The 22,268-nt window shown below is 36.3% G+C and overlaps 1 protein-coding gene across 6 annotated transcripts; it reads left to right on the forward strand.

Moving 5' to 3' along the window:
* Positions 1-6,480: 6,480 nt before the first annotated feature.
* Positions 6,481-22,189, forward strand: LOC102785098 (muscleblind-like protein 2a). Of its 6 annotated transcripts, XM_006788422.3 has the most exons (10): positions 7,626-7,732; positions 8,908-9,617; positions 12,864-13,028; positions 13,118-13,339; positions 13,450-13,704; positions 15,134-15,187; positions 15,517-15,676; positions 16,549-16,584; positions 17,306-17,400; positions 19,205-22,189. In XM_006788422.3, exons 2-10 carry the CDS (start codon positions 9,444-9,446, stop codon positions 19,217-19,219), a joined length of 1,176 nt encoding a protein of 391 aa, XP_006788485.1. In that variant the 5' UTR covers positions 7,626-7,732; positions 8,908-9,443; the 3' UTR covers positions 19,220-22,189. The 6 variants fall into 6 exon arrangements, with proteins under 6 accessions (XP_006788484.2, XP_006788485.1, XP_006788483.2 ...); XM_006788421.2 differs by lacking the exons at positions 7,626-7,732; positions 17,306-17,400 and adding an exon at positions 6,481-6,725; XM_006788420.3 differs by lacking the exon at positions 17,306-17,400.
* The last annotated feature ends 79 nt before the right edge of the window (positions 22,190-22,268 follow it).

The following is a 22,268-nucleotide window of genomic DNA, read 5'->3' on the forward strand; positions in this document are numbered from 1 at the left end:
GTCCACTATATATATAGGACGAGGAATTTTTTGGAGTTTTTATCATTAAGCATTTAATTTTCTAGAAAAAAAGTAAAGATAAAAAATATTTTCTGAAGCTTGTTTTCAAAAATTCACAAACCATCCCATGCAGAATTTACACAAGTCAGTTTCAACCACGACACCTCCATTGTGTTATCGCAGCTTAATGCACGAGTCAAGCAATTAATAGAAAAGTCACTGTCGTCTTACAGTATGTTGACAGAATAAATTGCAAGACTGCTTGCAACAAATTCTCGTGCGTCTTGCAAAATGTCAAAGACACGTTGCACATGAAAAATTAAAAAATACATAATTACAGAGTTTATTACAGAGTTTATCCGCATCAGTTTTCATTTGTACTGATGAGGAAGTAATATGTCAAAGTATGTACACGGCTTTCATAACACCTAATTAACGGTGGTGTTTTTATTATGATACTGTCGCAACTTTTAATCTTAACAGAAAAATCCTCTTGTAGATGTTTATTTCTTTAAAGCCAGTTAATATCAAGTGAAAACCGCAGATAATAGCAGACGTTATGGATTTTCTCTAATGTATGAATATGAAAGTAGAGTATTTTTTAAAGAGTCACACTAAACCTGATTGTTATCTAATTAGATACAATACAATACAACTTTATTTGTATAGCACGTTTAAAAGACCAGCGGTACAACAAAGTGCTTTACAATAAAAATAGGAAAGTTAAGACAATAAATGAAAGACTATTAACAAAGTACCACATATGTCATCAAGTTAAGGGCACTAATTATACAGCAATAAAAGGGAATATAAGAACAAAATTACTAAGAACAGATATAGCTAAAAGATAAAGTACATAAATAAGAAAGAAACCAAATATAAAATAGGGACACTAACTAATTTGGCAGTAAGTGCAACAATATTACCCAAGAAGTGCATTTATTACCCTCCTCTATGAAAACCTAGTACCTCTGTGCTGTATTGAATTAACTGCATAAAGCACCTCACATTGCATATTACAGCTGTGTCTCTACTAACATACCCAAGCTTCTCTGTCCCCTCAGGTTTATATGGCTACTTCAGCATTTTAGCAGCAAGTCATTTCCACCCAGATGGTATGACTGTATTATCTTCAGTGTTTAACCATAGGAAGTGTGTAATGACTTGAAGATAATCGTGTTGCTTGAAATCAGTGCTTTACTTCCACAGCTTTTATTGTCAGCGCAAAATCTGGTGCCTGACACGGGTACACAGAAGAAAAACAGCTCTAAGAACATCTCTGACAGTGTTTACTACCCATCCACATCAAATTCAGACTCACAGTCGAGCTGGAGCCTATGCCAGCTGTCACAGAGACAGACAATATAGAATCACCAATTAACTTAACGTGCGTGTTTTTGGACTGTGGGAGGAAGCCAGAGTACCTAGAGACAACATGCAAATTCCTGTGGAAGCCAGTGGATTTGAACCCAGGATCTTGAAGCAACAATGCCAACTAATACACAACGTGCTTTTTACTGTATCTTACACCATAGCCAGTGTCTTTATATTCAAAGAATAAAAAAAAATGAAACAGGTAAAAATAAGAACATGCAGGTTTAACTGCATACTTACATGTGCTGCACTGGGCTTTGAAAACACGGTTTAGGATCACCTGGAATTGTCAGACACACCCACACACACAGACATGATGTATAGTGATCCTCATTTTATCACGTTGACCTTCAGCAAACACAGAATAAGATATAGCCTAACTTACGTCACACTAATGATACCCAACTGTTCTACTGTCCTCGTGTTGAGCCTTATGGAAATATATTTTGGCAAAGACTGACATCTGCTGGTCACAACATGCAATGTCTTGTAATTAGTTGACAATCCTTCCGGTTCTGTAAGACCTACCACACAAGACGTCTACATTTTTATGATGATGTTTCCCAGCAGTCATTTTGGAAAATGGAAATGTATAATGTAAAAGAATATATTATATACATATATATAGTATAAAATGAAATATTTATAGCTTATGTCTTTCTTTTTCAATGTCCTTACCGAAGCACTGCAGGGCTTTGTAATGCAGGTCAGTGAACAGAAGCATTAACGTTTAAAACATCCTTTGACAGAGTTGCATTTAATGATTTAATTAAACCTGAAAACGTTACTTCTTAAATAAATTCTGCTATTTTGAAATAGAGTCGACAATCTTCATTAAAACACCTAGATGGTATCAGTGTCAGATAGTTTAAATGTTACAGGAAAAGATAGTCTTATACCTCTTCATTTCTAGCAGCAGAAAACATGTTAGTGAGTGGGTACTTTTTCAATACTTAATATTATTAACAGCATGTATTTAAACGCTGCTGTTGGGATGACATTTCTGAAGAGGTCAGTACAGCATTATTATGGTAGTTGTGAATGCATTATTTTTCAATCAGAAAGATCTTTCTTTATTGTTGTTCTCTGCAGCATTGGTTGATGCATCTAATAATAGCAGCAACATCCCAGATCTTTATTGCCTCCTTGTGGAGAATTACGTGTAATAATTCAATCACAACTCAACCATAAGGTAGCAGACTACGTGAACTCACAAGGCAGGGGGTGGGGCATAAAGCATAAAAAATATCCAACCCTTCTGCTCAGAGTTCCAAACGTCCTCTGGCATTAACATCAGTACATAAAGTGTGTGATGGGAGATTCATTTAATGGGTTTCTAAGGTGACCCAGTCCTTTTTTTCCATATCAAGAGTAAAGCAAAATTCAAACTCTTCTTAAATCTGTTCTTTACCATGTCCTAAACTGTGGAAAATGCAACCTAAGGTGGACAACAAGATGACATATCAAACTCTTATATTATTTTTTTTATCAAAACCAGCCAAAATGCAGAAGTAGTGTTGGAAACCTGAGTAAACCCCATTATTCGGCATCTTGTAGAAGCACCTCTAGCAGCAATAACTTGAAGTAATCCTTTTCTATATCATTTTATTAGTCACATTTATCATTGTGGAGGAATTCTGGCCCACTGGTCTTCACAAAGAAGCTTGAATTCATTGACATTTGTGGGCATTAGTCTATGCACAGCTCTCTTGAGAGAGGATTTTAGATATGTGATCAGAAATAACTAGATTGGAGAAAAGTGGTGGAGCCACCTGACACAATTTTCCAGCTTATTTACAGTCCTGTGCCTTCATACAGGGGCTTTATGTAAAAAGGGACAAAACACAATTGCCACAACTACCACTGGACCTGTTATAGTTGCCACCATTATAACTACATTATAACTACATTTTCTCAGTTTTAAATTGTTGATTTTTTTTCTTGATCTGTGGATTGCTGCTAAAATGTTAAATGTTACAAAAGCTGGAGGAAGGCAACAACTATAAAAAGACAACCGAGAATTCAAAACTCCAAAGAATACACACTAAAACAGAATATGTAAGGACGCAGGTGAGCTTGGGATAATAAATTAAAAATAGAAAACAAAACATGAAAAAAAAAACACTCAAACGAAGCTTGTCATGCTATGAAAACCAAAGATTCAAAGTGAAAGCAAAGAATCGGCTTACTTTAGAATAAAGGAACACAGTGATGCATGCGCTGACACAAAACCTAAACAATAAACCTTGAAAGATAAGCATTGTTATATTAACTGAAGATTCAGAAATCAAAACAAGAGAAAATCCTTGGACCGTGACACTGTGCAGTTTATGTAAAGGATTTTATCTAAAAAAAAAAGTGACATTTATGCACATTGAAAGATCTTGTGGACAGTGCTTGAGTAAAAAGGAGCAATACCACAGTGTAATGATATTTGACATGAGAAAAGCTCCTATAGGAAAATAATAACATCAAGAAGTTTTAAAACACTGGAAGATACTGGTATCTTTGATGCTCCTGAGTCACTGTGCTGGCAGTCTGAATACATTTTAAATATATCTTATATTCAGGTCATAATAGCTCAAGTGATCCTGTTATGATAAACAGTTTTAACTCTTGACCGCAGGCGGCAGTGTAAGGTGATTAAATGGCTACATTTCATCAAGTTCTGTGTTTTGAGAGACTTAAATAGTTCAGTTTTCCCCTGTTTTACCTCAACTGCAGTTTAATTTAGAGGCAAGTACCACCATTAAATGTTCACTACATTAAATAGCTTTAGTTACCTGCAAAATCAGTTTAATAATGGAAATGCAATTAATAAAAAAAATGGAAAATACATAAAATTTCAATACATCAACAAATGTATTTTTGTGCAATTGTGTAATTTTGTATGTAATTTTCATGTTTTTTGTAATGATGTACTTTGTCCTCAGCTGTATATATATATATATATATAAATATATATATATATATACAGCTGAACATAAATAAATGCTTAGGGTAAACATTTAGATGCATAAATCTGAAATATCCCATTCTGTTTAATAAGCATGTGATAGGAATATTTGTGCATTGTCCCTGTAGGACCTTTACTGGTACCTGGTTACTGCAAGCACGAGAGTTAGGTAATGTTTTGGATGTTTTGTTATAATGAAATCAGCTTGTACGTTGGCCATGAAAATGTGTTTAATAGGTGCACAGTTAGTATTGAGATACATGTTCAAATAGATGTTTTTGTTATAAGAGAGACTTAAGCAGATTGATGTACAGAGAAAAGTGGATACTTATTTATTCTACTGACAGCTAAATAACAGTTTTAAAAAAAATCCATTGAAATGCATTGGACATCTGAAACAAAACAATTCAAAATTTTCCACCAAAGCCACATATTGCAGAGTCGTACCTAATAACAATAAATAACAAAAATGTGAAGGGGAAAAAAAAGAGTGTCCAGTTCAAATGAATGAAAGCATCGGTTGTTTTTAAAATGATTCACCATGGCACTGACATTTTCCCCAAAGAGAGCAATATGGTGACCTTTCCTCATGCCACATCTCCAGTTTGAGATGTGTCAGTGTGACAAATCAGATAAGGCTGAGCTAAAGCCTCAAAAAGACTGGGGAAACAGAAAAGAGTCAATTATTCATGACTGTTTTGTTTTATGACAACTACTAGAAAGCATAAAATGTTGAATTTGCCACAGGTGCTTTCTATCTATCTATCTATCTATCTATCTATCTATCTATCTATCTATCTATCTATCTATCTATCTATCTATCTGACATATAATTAGAATATTTATTTATACATTCAATTACTAACTGGTTACTTGTTCTATTTCAAGAATTAAAATGAACATTTTTATATATTTTAGGTTATATTTTCTGTTTAAAAAAACAGTCTGTCTCCATGTCCTTAGGTGTAAAACAATCAAACCTAACAAAACAAGGCTATGAAAGAAAAATAATATATTCAAACACAACAACAATTAAAGGTGCATAAACAAATTAAGAATGAAACGGGCTGCTAAATGACAATATATGCAATAAAAATAGAAATATGACTTTGAAAAGTACCTATCTTATAATAAACTGTTAATGATAAAAGAATTGATAGATAGAAGAAATGATCATGATTAACCGAAAATTAAACATATGCAACTTTTAATCTGCTGCTAACAATATGCTTTCTATAAACACCATCATTTGCTGAATACCACCAATATATATATATATATATATATATATATATATATATATATATATATATATATATATATATATATATATATATATATATATATATATATGTGTGTGTGTTTTTACAAATAATATGACAAGTAAAAAATTGGCATACATGTCCCAGTGATAAAGTCCAGCATAACCACCATGTCTGGACTCAGAGTAAGCAATTTTATATCTCTATAGTATAAATATTCGACTTTATAACAAAATGATGGTCTCTGCTCTGTCTCCCTCCATTTCCTCTCTGACATCCTATCTCGGTTAGCATCCATCTTATTTGACCTTGAGCAGACCTGTGAGACTGCATGCTACTGCATCTGCTTCATATTATTAATATACATATACAGATTTTTAATACCTTGTACAAATTATATTTTTATAACTACTTTTCTTCCAAATAAATGGACAAGACGTCACACATATATATTTGTTAAGTTTTTGTTTGTTGCTAAATTCTCACTTTCCAATGCCTTTTATAATATATATATATATATATACATTCTTCGTTAATTTGTTTATATTTGTGTGGGAACGAGTGCTCTCATGAACATAATCCACAAAACTCACATAGTTTTATTGCTGTTCCCTTGGTAACAAGCAAACCCTTGCCCTTTTAGCCTACTGGCACTCGTGTGGATCGTACCACTTTGCGGACGTAGGGTGGGTGACAGAAAATAGAAGTTAAAGAATGCCTACTTTTTCCCACTATATTATTATTTTAGAAATCAACTTAATGTATGAAATGTCTCTATACAATAAATTGCGCCTTACGCTCGGTTGAAACGTCATATGCGGAATTAATGGTTGTTTTCAGTCTTCGCATCGCACCCAGGGACACCCCTTTATCACACTGAACTGACGGTCGTACAGTAAGCTGTCAAAAGCTTGTTGCTTAAATCTGTGCAGCGCTACAAACTAAAGAAATTAGGTCGGAGACGTGGATGAAATAACGAGCGATAATTCTCAGAACAGGGCGAGAAATAAAGAGGCTGTTGAGAGGAAATTTCGGGAACACTTGACATATTGTTTTCGTTAGTTGGGTTGCCGTGTCCTAGCTGGTGCGTGATTGTCGTATCCTCTGGGAAGCAGCTCGTTCGTGATGATGAGGTAAGCAGGTCCTGTCTTTCTGCTACCAGTGTGGCTAATGCAAGCTAATGCATGTTAATGTGAATGTATTTCTGATTGGGTTGTAAAGCTGACACTTAAGCATCCTAGCAGTCTCAAACTGTGGTAATAAAACTGCGTGATTCAAAATAGTGGCACTTAGTTGACTGCCATTATACTAGTAAGCCTTAAAGTATTTTCTTACAGCTTTTAATCGAATTACAGTGGCACAATATGATTGTATTTGTTGCTATAGTACACCTACAGCGGTGCTTCTTATGTGCATTTCCTCGTTTACTCTGAAAATGTGACTATACATTTTTTAAAAAAAAAGTAGACAAAATGATTCCTACCTGGGATACTCGGAAGTGCCATTAAGACAACGCCATTCATCATATTGTCAGCAGTAAGTGGCTACACCCTTGAACTGAGAAGGATGCTGAAATTATTTAAATGTTACAATTAGAACTGAAAGATAACACACACAAAATAAAAAAGGCGTATTACTATTTACATTGGGTTATTACGGGTTTTTAATACCAGCATACTGACCTGCACCTAATCCATGTTATGGAGCTAATAACTCAGGCTTGTATTTATGATAATTAACTGTAAAGAGTGTTTAGGATATACACTTATGGGCTGCATGCTCTGTAGTCATGTTTGTGCAGAAGCTTTGTGCAAGCTTACAAAATAATTTATTTCACATGCATCATTGTTCATCCCTGCAGCAGCAAACTCTGGAGGCGTGGATCAAGTGTTGAATTCCACGTTCTCCAAGTAATCAGATTGTAATCATAAATAAATGGTCAACAGGAAGTTTCACATGGCAGATCAGATTCTTGTTCCCTATTGGACAATTTCTAACTGGGAGGGTCTTCCCAGAGGCCAGCTCCCAGACAGGAAGGGGGTGGCTGGAAATGTTTTAGTCAGAGCCTGGCAGAGAGTCTGTTTTTCTTGCTGTGAAGAGAAAATCTTTAGTCACTGAATCCATCCATCCAGAAAGAAGGGTAAGAGTTGTTTTTTCTTGTCAGTATATTTAGAAGTCAGCAGCTTGAAAGTTGTGTCTCCAGTCTAGATTCCTGGAAACAAGAACAAGCATTTTAGTGCCGAATGAAGTGAGAGAGGTCGGTTTTCCTGCTCTGTTTCCTGACTTGCGCCTAAAGGAATTTGCTGCAGCGTACTGTTAGACCAAGGTTTGCTGCAAAAGAAATGGAAGAGCAGCAGAGCAAAACAGCTTTTGGAGTGCAGTGTTTACTGATAGATTTAGTTGATCTTAGTAGGATAAAAAAATCAACTCATCCAGATTTAATCAGCTCGTGAGTTGTCCACCTTTTCTGTCTGCTCAGCAACTTCCTGTGTAGTTGCAGGTCTGACTACGCAGTTTGTGTTTGACTCCCAACCAGCTTAGCAGTATATAGAGAAGTAGAAAAAATGAAGTGGCTGCAATAACTGTATGACTCTCATAAAGTGCAATTAATGGATCCTGATGAACAAACTTTGGTGCAAATGTGTCAATCAGAGTTTCAGCAAAACTCTGATTGTGTGATCTGGTGTCTTTATAAAATGCTAATGCTTTTATTTAGCCAGCATAACCTGGAAAAGAGTGAAATGTGTAGGCATAAAACATCTGTATTCCCTTTGAATTTCCCACAAAATGATGAGAAGGAGCTCCATGGTGAAAGATAAACTGATTTTTTTATGCCTGATTGCAAAATGTATGACTTGTGCTTTGCTGATTCAAACCTATTTTGTGTAGTTGTATGACTTTAAATGGATGGCATCTGCCACTTCATTGTAATTGAGTTTATAGAGGAGGCAGACTAATGGCTTTAAATAAAGAGAGGAACAGATGTGAGGTGGTGAGTGATTTGCAGGTGTGTGCAAAGTCTCTTTTCTTGATAAAACGCTGACAGCTTTGTATGAGCTGAACTTGTATTACTTACAGAGGAGTTCTAACAATGTGAATTGTCTGCTCTGCACTATCGTTATGGGGGCATGTTGGTGCAGTGGTTACCTCACTGCTAGAAGGTCCTGGGTTTGAACCTGTCTTTCTGTGGGGAGTTTGTTCTCATATTTTACATAACATCTTAACGTATCTTAATATGCCCACGGAACAGACTAATGATACCGTAATCACAATTAAGTTTAATTTCAGTAATATCCCTGTTTTCTTTTCTTTCAGATTACAAACAGATAGTGCCTTTGAGAAGATATCTCCGACCTGAAGTTGGTTCATGTACATTGCTGCCCCTCGCTTCTTTTTTAAGTTGCAGTCTCATGCACCAACACAGGATACCTCAGCTCAAGCCCTTTGTCGCTGGTTTGCACACTTTCAGCACCTAAAAGAATGAGAAATTCAAGCCATAAAATAGAGGATAACAAGACGGAGGCTACTGACCAGCGCACATACGACAGAGTAACAATCCTGTGTTGAGATCATTGTTCACTCTCTGTGGGCGTTCTCGGCTGTGGAGTATACACTGCAGTCTCTTGCTGTAAAAAACACAGTTGTTTTTGTTTCTAGGATAATTTTTCTTTGATTGGCTAGTCATCTGATTTTTCTGCTCCTTCTGATGGGGGAGTCATCTGGTTGTTTTAACAAAGAAGCAGACTGTATTCAGAGCTAAAAGCTGCGATTAGGCTACAGCTTCTGGTGAATTAGTCTTTCAACAATAAGAGTGACTTTTACAAGTTGCTTTAAAGTTAAAACTTTTGGACATGGCGTTAAATATTTCTTCAGCAAGAGACACAAAATGGCTAACTCTGGAAGTTTGTCGACAGTTTCAGCGAGGAAACTGTTCACGCAGTGATGAGGAATGCAAATTTGCTCATCCGTCGAAGAGCTGCCAAATTGAAAATGGAAGAGTTATAGCCTGCTTTGACTCACTGAAGGTAAGACATATTATTGATCTTCTATTAAGTGTCAGAAAATAATGCCCCTGTATAAAGGAGTATGAAAGTAAACTAAGACTAAATGGAAAACTGGATTTTGTTGCTGTTTGCTAGCAGTGTAACTGTGTAAATTCAAGCATGCTCATTTCCCATGTTAAGTGGTGATAATAGAGAAATCAACTGTTAGCGTCACTGTTGTATAGTCAGGTGTAAGTTTAATTTTGAATTCTCAGAGCCCCTCAGTGCATTAACCCCCCCCCCAAGCATCCAGCCTCATTTCCCATATTGCGCTACTATTTGTGAAATCATGGGTAATACCACTATTTCCCAAATATTGTACAGTAAAATCTAATCACTTATCCAGAGGATTTAGGTGATAAAAGAAGAAAAAAAAATCTGGCAGCCAGATGGATTACAGTCAGTTTATTCTCCTGCTTGCTCAGTTGCCCTGAATGAGGTGGGGGCATCCTTAATCCACTCTCACACATTCACCATCACACCAAAATCCAGCTTTGCCTCCAGGACTATCCTCGTGTTGACTCATCTCCTTACCACCTTGCTACAAGTTTATACATAGCTCGCCTGTAACTCCCGTGGACATGGGCCTGAATGCATTCATAGAATGAATCGACTTCATTCCTTCATATAAAAACATTTATTGTTCATCTTGATTATTATGACTGTCGGTGAGCTGCACCACTCTGCAGTCCGTCATCCCTTTTCATAAACTAATCATCCCTCTTTGGTATGGTAGGTCCAGCCTGCTGGCTAAAAAAGCGACCGGGGTCTTCATTCAGAAATCTAATTGACACATTCAGATGCCGACAGAATAATGGAACAACAGATTAATTGGGTGCATATCTGAAAGGGGGGGTTTATTAGTTCAGACATTGGCTTTATGTTGTAGATAAGTGGCACCAAGCACTTTTCAACTTATCAAAGTGATTAGAGGCTTCCATAATATTTATTTTACTGCAAAATAGTCGGACAGAAATCTGTAATTTCCTTTGTAAAAGATTGTATTACATTTTGCTCATAAAATATTAAGGTGAGAACAGCTCTCTGCTTTGAAAAGAAAAGATACAACTGCAACTATCTGCATTACCTTCATATTGATTAAATTTAATTATCATAATTATAATAGATTTTAATAGATCCTTTCAAGAAACTCAAGAAAGAGTATAAATAAATTATATTCACATATAAAAATGATCTAAACTGATTGTCCTGTTCACAAGTAAAATGCTTGTTTTATTTGACCAACAAGCAAATATTTTTCAAAACTACTTAATTTACTGTTACATGAGATAAAGGATACCCTAAAATGCCTTATTTATGATTTTTATTTGTCAAATTAGCTGAAGATTTTCTAACAAATGTTCATTCGTTGCTCTAAATAAAATGTGCAGTTTACTCAGAGCCAGACTAAAATGTTTTTTCAACAGGGTACCTTAAGGGGAGTGTAGAGTTTCTACTGGAATTTCGAGAATGAATGTCAAGCTGTGCTTTTCCAATTTTTAGGAACTCTGTCTAACTATGTCAAAGTTTACAATGATGTTTTGTAGTATTGAGCCCTTGTTTGCTTAGTGAGAGCTAGCCATTCAGAGACGTGTTTTCCTCGTATTTTTCTGTTGGCTTTCCTGCTGACGTTGTTGCCATACGATTTTTGTTCAATTCAGGGTTGTGAGTGAGAAGGACATGTCAAAACAATTACTGTTAACTTTCCCATTCACCAGTGAATCCTAACACAATTAATGTCATCATGTTGAAGAATATGCACACTCTTTGGTATTGTAAGTAGATCCTTGTGGCTTCTAATAAAGCACCCAACAGTACTGTTGATGTCCAGATGTAGCTGATTCCTTTTGCTTGTTTTATTGTAGGCGATACATTTTTGTTATATGTCAGGGCTAAAGTTCAGTACCAGCAGGCATTACTTCTGAAAATTTTCTAGGGCTAGATGCTGAAGATATAAAGTTAAGTCATTCCTTGGTTGTTGTATTCCCTTGTTTGGTTCATTTTCATTTTTCGTTGGGTGGTCAGGTCAGTCACTAATCAGTCACTAATCAGAAGGTCGGTGGTTCGATCCCAGGCTGCCTCCTGGCTGCATGCCAAATATCCTTGGGCAAGATACTAACCCCATATTTGCCTACTGGTGGTGGCGCCTGTGTCCGGCAGCCTCGCCTCTGTCAGTGCGCTCCAGGGCAGCTGTGGCTACAATGTAGTTTGCCATTGCCAGTGTGTGAATGACTGAATGTAGTGTAAAGCGCTTTGGGGTCCTTAAGGACTAGAAAAGCGCTATACAAAAAATGCAGGCAGGCCATTTTGTGAGTACTACATTTTTTCTTTATAGATAAGACAAATTAATAACAAGTATTCAGAATATATATCTACATTAATGTCAGAAGAAATTTAAATGAGCAGACATGAGTCTAAGAACTTGAATATATAGGAGAGAGAACGCTCATCTCTTATTAGGTTAATATAAATGCCTGAGTGGCAGGGATGGCTTTGATTGGCTCATATTGAGGGTAAAATAAATAAATAAAGGGTTTTTCAGGTTTTGTATTTAGGCTTAAAAACAAACCGCTGAAATATACCACCGTTAAGTGAGTAAAAAAAAACTGTGTAATTAGCCAATGCATGTTTTAATGCACAGTATATGCTGCACAGGTGTTGCATTTAAAGCTGATGTTCAGTGACTGTGCAGTGAATGATTTTGCATAGTAGGTGGGTCGGGTAGGATTGAGAATTGTGTAGTCTGTGAAATTTTCATGGGAAAAATCATTTAACCCGCTGATTAACACTTCTGAGTACCAGCTCTGATCTGATCTGTGAGAGTCTAAATAAAGGATGTAATGCATCACATAATCTGCAACAGTTTATTCTTTTGCATTTTTCAACACTAACTGTCTGCACTACAAGTAAAGTCTTGTGCCTGACTCAAGAAAATTTTGACATCCATCATTGCAATGTAAAATGCTTTATTCTAGCCACGACTAGCTGTCACATCATGCAACACAGCACCGCTGACAGTGGAGCCTGAGTGGGAGAGCTGTGGAGAAAAAACATGTTGACGATTACATTTCTTTGAGACAATCTTACAGGATTTTGATGAAAACAAAACATTCATTTTTTTTCTCAGTCTTTTGATTCAGCAACATTTTTATTCTATCAGATTGTAAAATGTCTTTATGATATGAATGAAAATGCTTCTATTTCACTTTATATTTTCTCTGAATGCAGGGCAGATGCTCAAGAGAAAACTGCAAGTACCTTCATCCACCTTCACACTTAAAAACCCAGTTAGAGATAAATGGGCGCAACAACCTCATCCAGCAGAAGACTGCAGCAGCCGTGCTTGCCCAGCAGATGCAGCTCATGATCCCTGGACCCAGCCTGCAGCCTGTGGTAAAGTCCTGGTTCAGGAGGAATTTTAAGTCAGTGTGATGTTGATGGATGGCATTCTCACACATAATATGTATGCTCTTCCCTCATAGCCAACATTTACGCAGGGACTTGGCACAAACGCTGGTCTCGGTTATGGTTCATACATGACACCATTAAGCCATGGAATGAGCCTCATTCCTTCAGACATCCTCTCCAGCACTCCGGTTCTTGTTCCAGGGAGCTCACCTGTCTCAGTCCAGTGCTCCTCCTCTTCCTCCTCCTCTTCCTCTTCTTCTCCCTCACAGAAGCTTCAGCGTTCAGACAAACTAGAGGTATTCATGCACACCAAGGCATGACTTCACATAAAAATACATTAGCGCTTATGCGGTTTCACATGATCTGGCTATACATTTAAAAGCTGAACTCCTCTTGCTCCTCTCAGGTGTGTCGTGAGTTTCAGCGAGGAAACTGTGCAAGAGGGGAGACAGATTGCCGCTTTGCTCATCCCAGTGACAGCCCAATGATTGACACCACGGATAACACTGTCACTGTTTGCATGGACTACATCAAGAGTCGCTGTTCCAGGGAGAAGTGCAAGTATTTTCACCCGCCTGCACACTTGCAGGCCAAAATCAAATCCAGTCAACAACAAGTCAATCAGACAGCAGTGGCAGCACAGGCCGCAGCTGCAGCTGTGGTAAGTCAGAGTGTTATGCTTCTGATGATTGATAAAGTGTTCATCATTGTTTTGTCTATGAAATTGCTGAATGTGGAGTGCTGCATATTTGTTAGCATTTGTAATGGTACGTTCAGTGAAGTTGAATAGAAGCTCTTCTCAAAACTTTAAGCAGCAACTTCTGAAGTAGTTTAATATCAAAGAAATGCACCAGTATTTTTTTAAATAAAACTTCTTAAAGGTCACAATATTGATTTCCTATGTAAAACTTCAGACAGTTGAATCTGACACCTTCCTCTCACAGATTTATATGGTCTAAAGCACGAGGATGCAGTTTTGCATTTGGAGGTTTTGCATTAGAGCTGTGCATTATTTTCTTTAATTTAAGAACTATTGAGGGTTATACACTGCCTAATTTGGGGCGTACATCAGATGCTTCATATGCGGTACACATATATTAAGTTAACTGAGAAATGTTCCTGATGGACTGAGCTGCATAAAGCAGTGCATAAAACAGACAGATCTATTACATAGTCTTAGCAATTTTAAATTAATCCTCTTCATTAAGTCTTACAGCTACAATTTTTCTTGGATTGTTTTTAAATTGCGTCATTAAGTAGCATTAAATAACCTTTAAATGTAATGCACAATCAGGCTTCTCACAATTTCTATTAACTTTTCTTTAGTGCAATATTAAAGCCACATTGGCTCACTAAATTATGCTTCTTTGGCCTCCATTCTACTTAAAAATCATGTCTAGCATACATCATCTTTTATGGTTAATTCTTTTCCATACATTTTTATTTAGGTTGTAGTTTAAGTTGTTAGTTGTTCTTATGTACTGTACAAGTTAAGGAGACACTCAAAAGCTTTAGTGTGAATGCAGTAAATGGAGCTCCACATTCTGTGCTTTATGACATCAGGTGCATGGTTGTTTTAGCTTTTGATTTGTGGTACTGCCTTTGCTACCTTCATAAAACCAAGCCATCTTTCATTTAATTATGAAACTGTTAAGTGCTTGCTGTGCATTATATCAGTATCCTGCACTTGGAGTCATAAAACCAGCGTGTTCCAAAATCCTATTGTGTGCATAGTAGGTTTTGTTAATATTTTAATATCTTTCATTTTAAGCATTGTTCTCAAACTTGACGTATAGTTTAAGGCTATTACACCCTTGTTATTATAATTCTTTGTTGCCAAAATGACTCATTAACTGTACATGTTGACCTACTAATTAAGGAATCTTTAGTTTAATGTGTCCTTACTGTGCATGAATATTGTGTTTTATGTGGTATACTACATTCAGGTTATTTTTGTTTTGTTTTCCCCTTCTCACCTATCCACAATGCTGTCCTCCATGATGCACCTCTGCTTGCTGTTACCTGTATGTTAATACGCTTGAATCCCATTGGCCCACTGCCATCATGTGCTCGCTGCCTGCTATTAAAAGACTCAGTCGACTGCCAAAGCAATGAAGCGACCCCTCGAGGCAACTGTAGACCTGGTACTTTCACCTTTTGCTTTGCATGTAGCTATTAATTGTACTGTGGGAACTTTTCATTTTTGTGATTGGGGTTTACAGCTTCTTCAAGTCTTATATTGCCCTTCTGTACATGATCTGTCAGCATGGGTATTTTTAAGTGCTCACGTTGTCAAATAAGTTTTGGTAAATACATTACTCCAGTCATATCTGTGGTAGTTTTTTTTTCATTGTGTCATCTTTATATTTTAGTCATGTGTATCATTTTTTAAACATAAATACTAACATATCCTTTTAAAGGTGTGCGTAACAGAAATATGGGAAGTGTCTTATTGCCTCTTGTCCCTTTCCAGGCCTTTCCCCATAGTGTTCTGCAACCCCTACCAAAGAGACCAGTTCTTGAGAAGAGCAGCTGGGCCGGCTCTCTCCTCAGCCCCAGTTTGTTGCACTACCAGCAGGCTCTGGCCAGCTCACAGACTCTGCAGCAGCCCACTGCAGCATTTTATCCCACAGGTGAGCTTCCAAATCTGCTATGACTCCATGGCTGAGCTAGATTTCCGCATCTGTCTCAGTGCTTATTGCCGTCAGATATTGTTCGCAAATATCACATCATGTATTACTGTTACTTAACTGAAGAAATTTGCAGGATCAGCAGCACTCCTTGCGAACAGGTCTGTTATATCAAAGCTTTCAAAAAGGGTGTGACTCTTAATCCTTACACTAACAAGTTTTTGACATGTCACTGCAAGATTCTTGGCTTTATCATAGCTTATAATTAAACTTTGTTAAACTCATATTACGAAAAGTAAGTTACTCCAGTAGAACCAGTAAACTATTAAAGATTGAAGCAGTGGTTACAAAGCAAATTGATAACCTCTTAACAACCAGGGCAGGTTCTTCAAGGCAACAGGTGTGCTACATGTCAGTTGGCAAGTCATGGTCATAGACACACCTAGACACATTTCACAAGGTCGGCTTTGCACAGATCCATATATGTAAGCTGTGTTCATTTCCTGGTGTAAAATTGGGATTTCCTCTGGGGTTTTTTGGTAGGGGGGTGGGGGGTGGGGTGTCTTGTGTGTCATACTGTACATATTTGTAACCTTTTTGAGGCAATTTCTCTCCATACAACTACACCTCACCTAATGCGACCAGTGTAAATGTCTGGTTTGAAAAGGCCTGTTTGCTTGCAGAAATTTCTCTTAAATGTATTCTACGTTAATGCGCAGCTTGTATCCATCAGAACAAAACAATGCTGCATTAACACAATGGGCCTGTTTAATAAAGTAAAGATCTGTTTATATGGGCTTACACCAGTATTGACCATATTAATGTATGTCGATTTTGATAAAGACCTTTTCTTTTTTCACCTGTAAATCACACAGGTTCTGTGTTGTGCATGACTCCAGCTAATGGCATTGGTAGGTGCCTCCTCCATGTTCTTCTTTAACCATGTCCTTTTGTAGTAAAGAATACATTACTTTGTCTGGATAAGGTAGAGTATACTTACTATTAACGGATGAGAAATCAACCCTTTGAATCAGGAAACTGGATGAGAACAACAACTGAAAAAAACAAGAGATTATTTTCGTTTTTTAGTAAACATTTTTAGCTTTATGTTTCATTTTTTGCCTTTCTGATCAGATCCCTGTATGTATATATGCTTGTAAAATTATTTTAAATAATCAAAGCACAGTAAAGAAATGTAAGCACTTTTGGTTTATTCTGGATTGTGATTAGGAAATTTGATCAGCATCCCATAGATTTACCTCTTAGTTTATGCTCTTTAATGTTTTGTATTAATAGTAAAACTCTGTAAATGTTGTATTTAAAAAAACAAAACAAAAACAAACAAACACATTGATCACCTCTGGTGGCATAGCTTTACATGCCATATCTTGTGGGATGCCAGATTATGGACAGATTTCCTAATTTTATCTCTTATCAGCCCTCCTTCTATGTTTTTCCCCTGCTGTCTCGCTTTGCTGTGTGATCACATGCCATCTGCTGGTCTAACCCAATGATGGCTTGCTGCTAATGTCATTTTGTATTTGCTTGGCAAGAGAGAGAGATACATTGCTATGGTTACCATAATGCTCCACCTCCCTTTTCATTGCTTTCATGGTTCCCTTCCTGAAAAAGTCCCCATGATGTACAGTGCTACGCCTGCTACTGTCTCTGCAGCAACTACTCCCGCCACAAGTGTCCCCTACGCAGCAACAGCACCAACCAATCAGGTTTGCTCCTTTTTAAAGCTTTCTGTCATAAATCCTTGAGCTCTAAATAAGTGCTTCATCTTTCAATCAGGGGAGTTGCTTCATCAGCGTAGAGATGCCCGGCTTGCATTGCAGCATTAAGCTTTCGTGTACCTCGTAGACCAACTACGCTGCATCTCATCCTTTCCTTTAGAAACAAAACATATTTCTAGCTCTTCCATCTGCAAACTGTGGTGTCGCTTATATTCTCTATTGCATGTTTTATGCTTTGGTTGATGTCAGTGTCTTTTCCAACACAAGCTACAGTATATAGGACTTAACCATACAGTTCTTGATATTGGTTATGCCGACTTTCTGTGTGCAACGTCTTAATATAAGATTTTTATTATTCATGTAATAAAAAATATTATTCATATGTCCTCAATTGGCTAGTTTGAAACATTTAATATTAGGATTGACAGAGTAAATCTAAAGTATCTGGTATTCTTTACTTTGATTACTGTTGTCCCTTTTTAATGTTTAATGAATGAAGTCATATGCACATACAGATAAGTTAGTGTTTAAACTTTGTCATGACCACTGGCATAAAAGTGTGGAGCTAAGTCAGAGTCAAAAGTTTTATTCATTTGAAAAGTCTTTTGAAACAAAAACTGTTTAAAAAAAACAAAATAATTATTTTATTTTGAATAAAAAAATTTTCATGCATTTTTTTTTATTAATTTTGTTAGAGTTTATGTTTATTTTTTTATTTTACATCTGATTTGATCATTTTCCAATTTTTAACCCTGATTTTGTGTTGTGGGCATGTATGAAGGGGGAGAGGTGGGTGTAGACTGATGATTGACAGCTTCTGTGTCACGTTGGTTACAAGTTTAAAATGAGCATTTTGATGGAAGATGGTCATCGCTCCTTTACAGGATGCTGCTGGCACCAGCCAACAGGTAAGAAACATGGTTTCCTGGATTATCCTATGATTGACTATATTGATGAGTGAATGTTTGTAACATATTGATATTGCAGGTGCTATGAACTCTTTTACATTAGGTTTAAATAAGGTGTGTGGGGGGGGGGGGGGGGGGGGGGGGGAATACTAATTTCAATATAATGTACAGAAATGAACAGGTGACTTTTATATTTCTCTACAGAGTTCATAGCTTTTTTGCAACCTACCACCCGATCAGATAACAGTATTCCTTGTTGTAGGGGTAATTTTTTCCCCCCACATGTATGTATATCAATATGTTTCAAATATTGACCCATTAATATAGTCCATTATAGCACAATCTGAAACTGTGGCTGGTGCCGGCAGCATCCCGTGAAGGAGCAGTGACCCTCTTCAGCCAAAATGCTCATTTTAAACTTGTAACCAACGTGACACAGGAGCTTTCAATCACTAGTCTACATGCACCCCTCCCCTTTGATACAAAATCACAGTCAAAAGTCTGACACTGGAAAAAAAGTGTTTGAAGCTGATAAATAGTTGAAACTGTTTTTAAAACTGCATAAAACAATTTATTCAATGTGTAAAATAATTCATTTGATTGTTTAAACACATTTTTTAATATCAAAACGTATATTTTCAGTTCCAAATCACTTTTGCAAATCAATAAAACTTTTAACCTTAAATTAGCTCCAAGGTCAAGCCCCATTTTTACAAAACTATGTATCAAGAGGATAAAGTTCATTTCACTTAAACTTTGTATTTTCATATCACTTAAGAGTGAGAAGTGAGTTCCTTAATAATCTTTGTCTTGTAACAAAGGCGATTGTAAAGTATACCTGTTGTGTGAAACTACTCAGTGACTTGTCTTTGCCTCCGAAACAGATCATCCTCAAGTAACCGCCAGCAACAGAAGCCAGTGCCGTGTTGCTGCTGTTAAGGGTCCCAGGCAGCCATTCTGTAAATATTCTGTTAACAATACACACAAAATACAAGAGGCTGCATATGGATAACATCTCCGGCTTTATCTGACATTATGATGATGATGATGATGATACATTACATGCAGTTATAATGAACCTCTACATTATACTGTAATAGGTGTCAGAGAGATTGTTATTGTACACGCCTTTGCACCTGCTAACATGCACCTTCAACAATCAATGTGCATTATTTATTTGTTTCCTAAACTAATTCTGATAGGGTTAGGAGTGCATTTAGCCACCAATCAAACTTAAATACAATAGATGCTACAGAGAAGTAAACTGGCAGTAGTGGCATAAAACTAAACAACAGAGATGTTTTAAATAATGTAAATATTTTAATCAGTTCTCAGTCTGTAGACACTACCTGTTAATGTCAGGTGTAAAGGCGTCCTATATTGTAGATTATATTGCAGTTTTATCATCATCATATTCTTTATTGAATGTGTTATTTAAACTAAGAAAGTTTTGTTTTTGATGATAATGATTGCTCATCTAGTGCCAGATTTAACTTTTAATCAAAGAGAAAAGCACTTAATTTAACTTTAAACTTAACAGAAAATTGTGTATATAAAAAAAATGTAATCTAACAGCAGGTTTATGGATGTCCCTTTAAAATGCTCTGAGTCCCTCTATACTTCACCCAGAGTAATGGATCAGTGCTCCACCTCCTGGTGTGCCTTTGCATTACATATACAGATTGTTTTCTGTCTTTTCTGAGAGAAATTAAATGTTTTATCCGTTCAAAGCAATTTTGTTTTTCTAATTTAACACCTCTTTAGTAAATGTGCATTATTGCTCAAGACAATTGCTGACTCACTGATGGATCTGTAAATACTTTTCACTTGTTCAAGTTGATATAGCCTCCACAGCCATGAAAGTCAGCTCAGTAAGAGTATGAAATTACTGCTGCTCATATTCAAACTAAAGCTCTTGTGATCCTGTGAGGGTTGCATGTTGAGTAGTGTCTCAACTGTTAGTCTTAATGTTGCAGTCACTTGTCAGTACTGTATTAATCGAAGGTTACAAGTGCCTAAACAGTTGTGCATGCAATGATTAAGTATATTTTAAAAGGTTTGTGTGGAAAAACACTCAGAAAATCTATTCCACTTAAGACATATACATTAGGATTAAATCTACGTGTTTTTGCAATACCATGTAAATGCAGTGGTATTGTGTGTGTGGACCTGTTAATTAGGCTTACAGTTTGTTTTCACTGATGCTTTAATGTGTATGTTATTCAATTTGATTTTCAATTTAATTTGATTTTCTTTCATTTTTCGACAAGAAATTAGCAAAAAGGGCAAAATACTTTTGTAGTAAAGTAGAAGGAAACATTTGGTGACATGTAGTCATGAGAGATTGACGCGGCATGATGCAGTTGCTCATTGCTGTCTACTATTTAGCAGCAGATAGGGTGGGCATTGTGTCTGATTAAGAGAAATATTGTTTCTTTCTTTTATTAGAATTTTAGTTATCTATTTTGCAAACAAGGTGTACAAATAGAAACCTTTCATTGAATCTTTTGCATTTCTTCACTTTTTTATTATATATTTTCCTTGTGATGTTTTACATGTCAATAGAATTTACGAGCATAATTTTACTGGTGTAACATTAGTTCAAAATAGTTTCAACATGTATTATTTTATTTTGTGTTGAATGCAATTTATTAAAATTACTTTAGGTCTGCTGAGGGTTTCTCAAAGGACCTTGATCTGTTAGCCTATTAAAAGCGGTCTTGTGTCCAGGGATTGATGTTGGACAAAGGAGAAACTTAAAGCAATTCATCCTTTTTGCTGCCTGTAAGGGACAACAAGCCTTTGTATGACCAAGGCCATAGGATTGATTTTTATGTACAAAAGTGCATCTGAACATGTTTTCCAAAAAAGAAAAGAAGTAATTTTCATAATGGTGTAACAGTAGTTTGTCATTTATTGTCTGATTTGCTGCTGAAGGCAATCCCAAGTTGCAGTGATGAAAACTGTATTTTGGTAGGTGGTAGATTAGCTGTATCTCCTCACAGTAATTAGATTACTTGGAAGAAACTTGGATATTTAACTTTATTATTATATGGTGAAACACTGTGGGTAAAACAGTGCATAAAAGAGAACTTTTGAAATGTTAGTTTCGTGTTTGTTAAGGCTTCCCTCTGCATGTTGAGCACCAAACTTAAAAATGTATTTGGCTTTCAAAATATAATTGCTTTAAAAGTTTAGACTGCTATTAGACATACAATATTTCCCCACTTATTTATTTTACTTAAAGGCATGTTTTTGAATGTTTGTGTTATGTTATGGCAAAACGTTTGAATGTCATGGATCCACCTGCACACAGAGGTTGTTTGAGATCTCGCCCAGTCAAAAAGATGTGAACAGTAAGAATGTTTGGTCTGACTGACTGATGGAAACACTTCTCATAAGCACTTTTTCTACAGTCAGACAACTGAGAAGACAGGCTTTGTGTGAACTTTGCCTTACCTTTGGTGTATTACTGAGTCTGTATTTTTTCACTAATTATGATTTCTATGTCGTCTAATAAATAGAATAAACTTCACTGAACCTTTCTCTTAAATTAAGATACACACATTTCTAACATGAGGACATTATTACATTGTAACGACACCTGAAATAACTGATATTGATTGGCTTGTGGGGTTGGCTAGCATTTTATTGCAACCTGTCATATTTAAACACTGAAGCTTCTGGTTAAGATGTCACGCAACAGCTATTTGGATCCATCCTGGTCTGAATGCAAACATTTTCCCCAAAAGTAATTGTGTATAATTAAACATTTCTTGTGGATATTTTTTGTTCCTGTAAATTCTAAATTGTGTACAATCTGATATTAAATATACATAAATAAATATATGAATGTCGTGTAAATGCCATCCTGTGAGCTCTGTTTAATTTTGCAATGCATCAGCAGTAAAAACCACGTGTCATCCTCAGTGAGCATGTTTTCATGTT

The sequence above is a fragment of the Neolamprologus brichardi genome, chromosome 16, assembly GCF_056152115.1.
Source record: "Neolamprologus brichardi isolate AB-2024 chromosome 16, ASM5615211v1, whole genome shotgun sequence".
NCBI lineage: Eukaryota > Metazoa > Chordata > Actinopteri > Cichliformes > Cichlidae > Neolamprologus > Neolamprologus brichardi.

What these genes read in the sequence shown, in the direction of transcription:
- LOC102785098 (XM_006788421.2), top strand. Translation starts at nt 9,444, where the DNA reads ATGGCGTTAAATATTTCTTCAGCAAGAGACACAAAATGGCTAACTCTG. An exon ending in CCTGCTTTGACTCACTGAAG is followed by an intron (nt 9,618 to 12,863) that starts GTAAGACATATT and finishes CTCTGAATGCAG; the next exon opens with GGCAGATGCTCAAGAGAAAA. An exon ending in GACCCAGCCTGCAGCCTGTG is followed by an intron (nt 13,029 to 13,117) that starts GTAAAGTCCTGG and finishes CTTCCCTCATAG; the next exon opens with CCAACATTTACGCAGGGACT.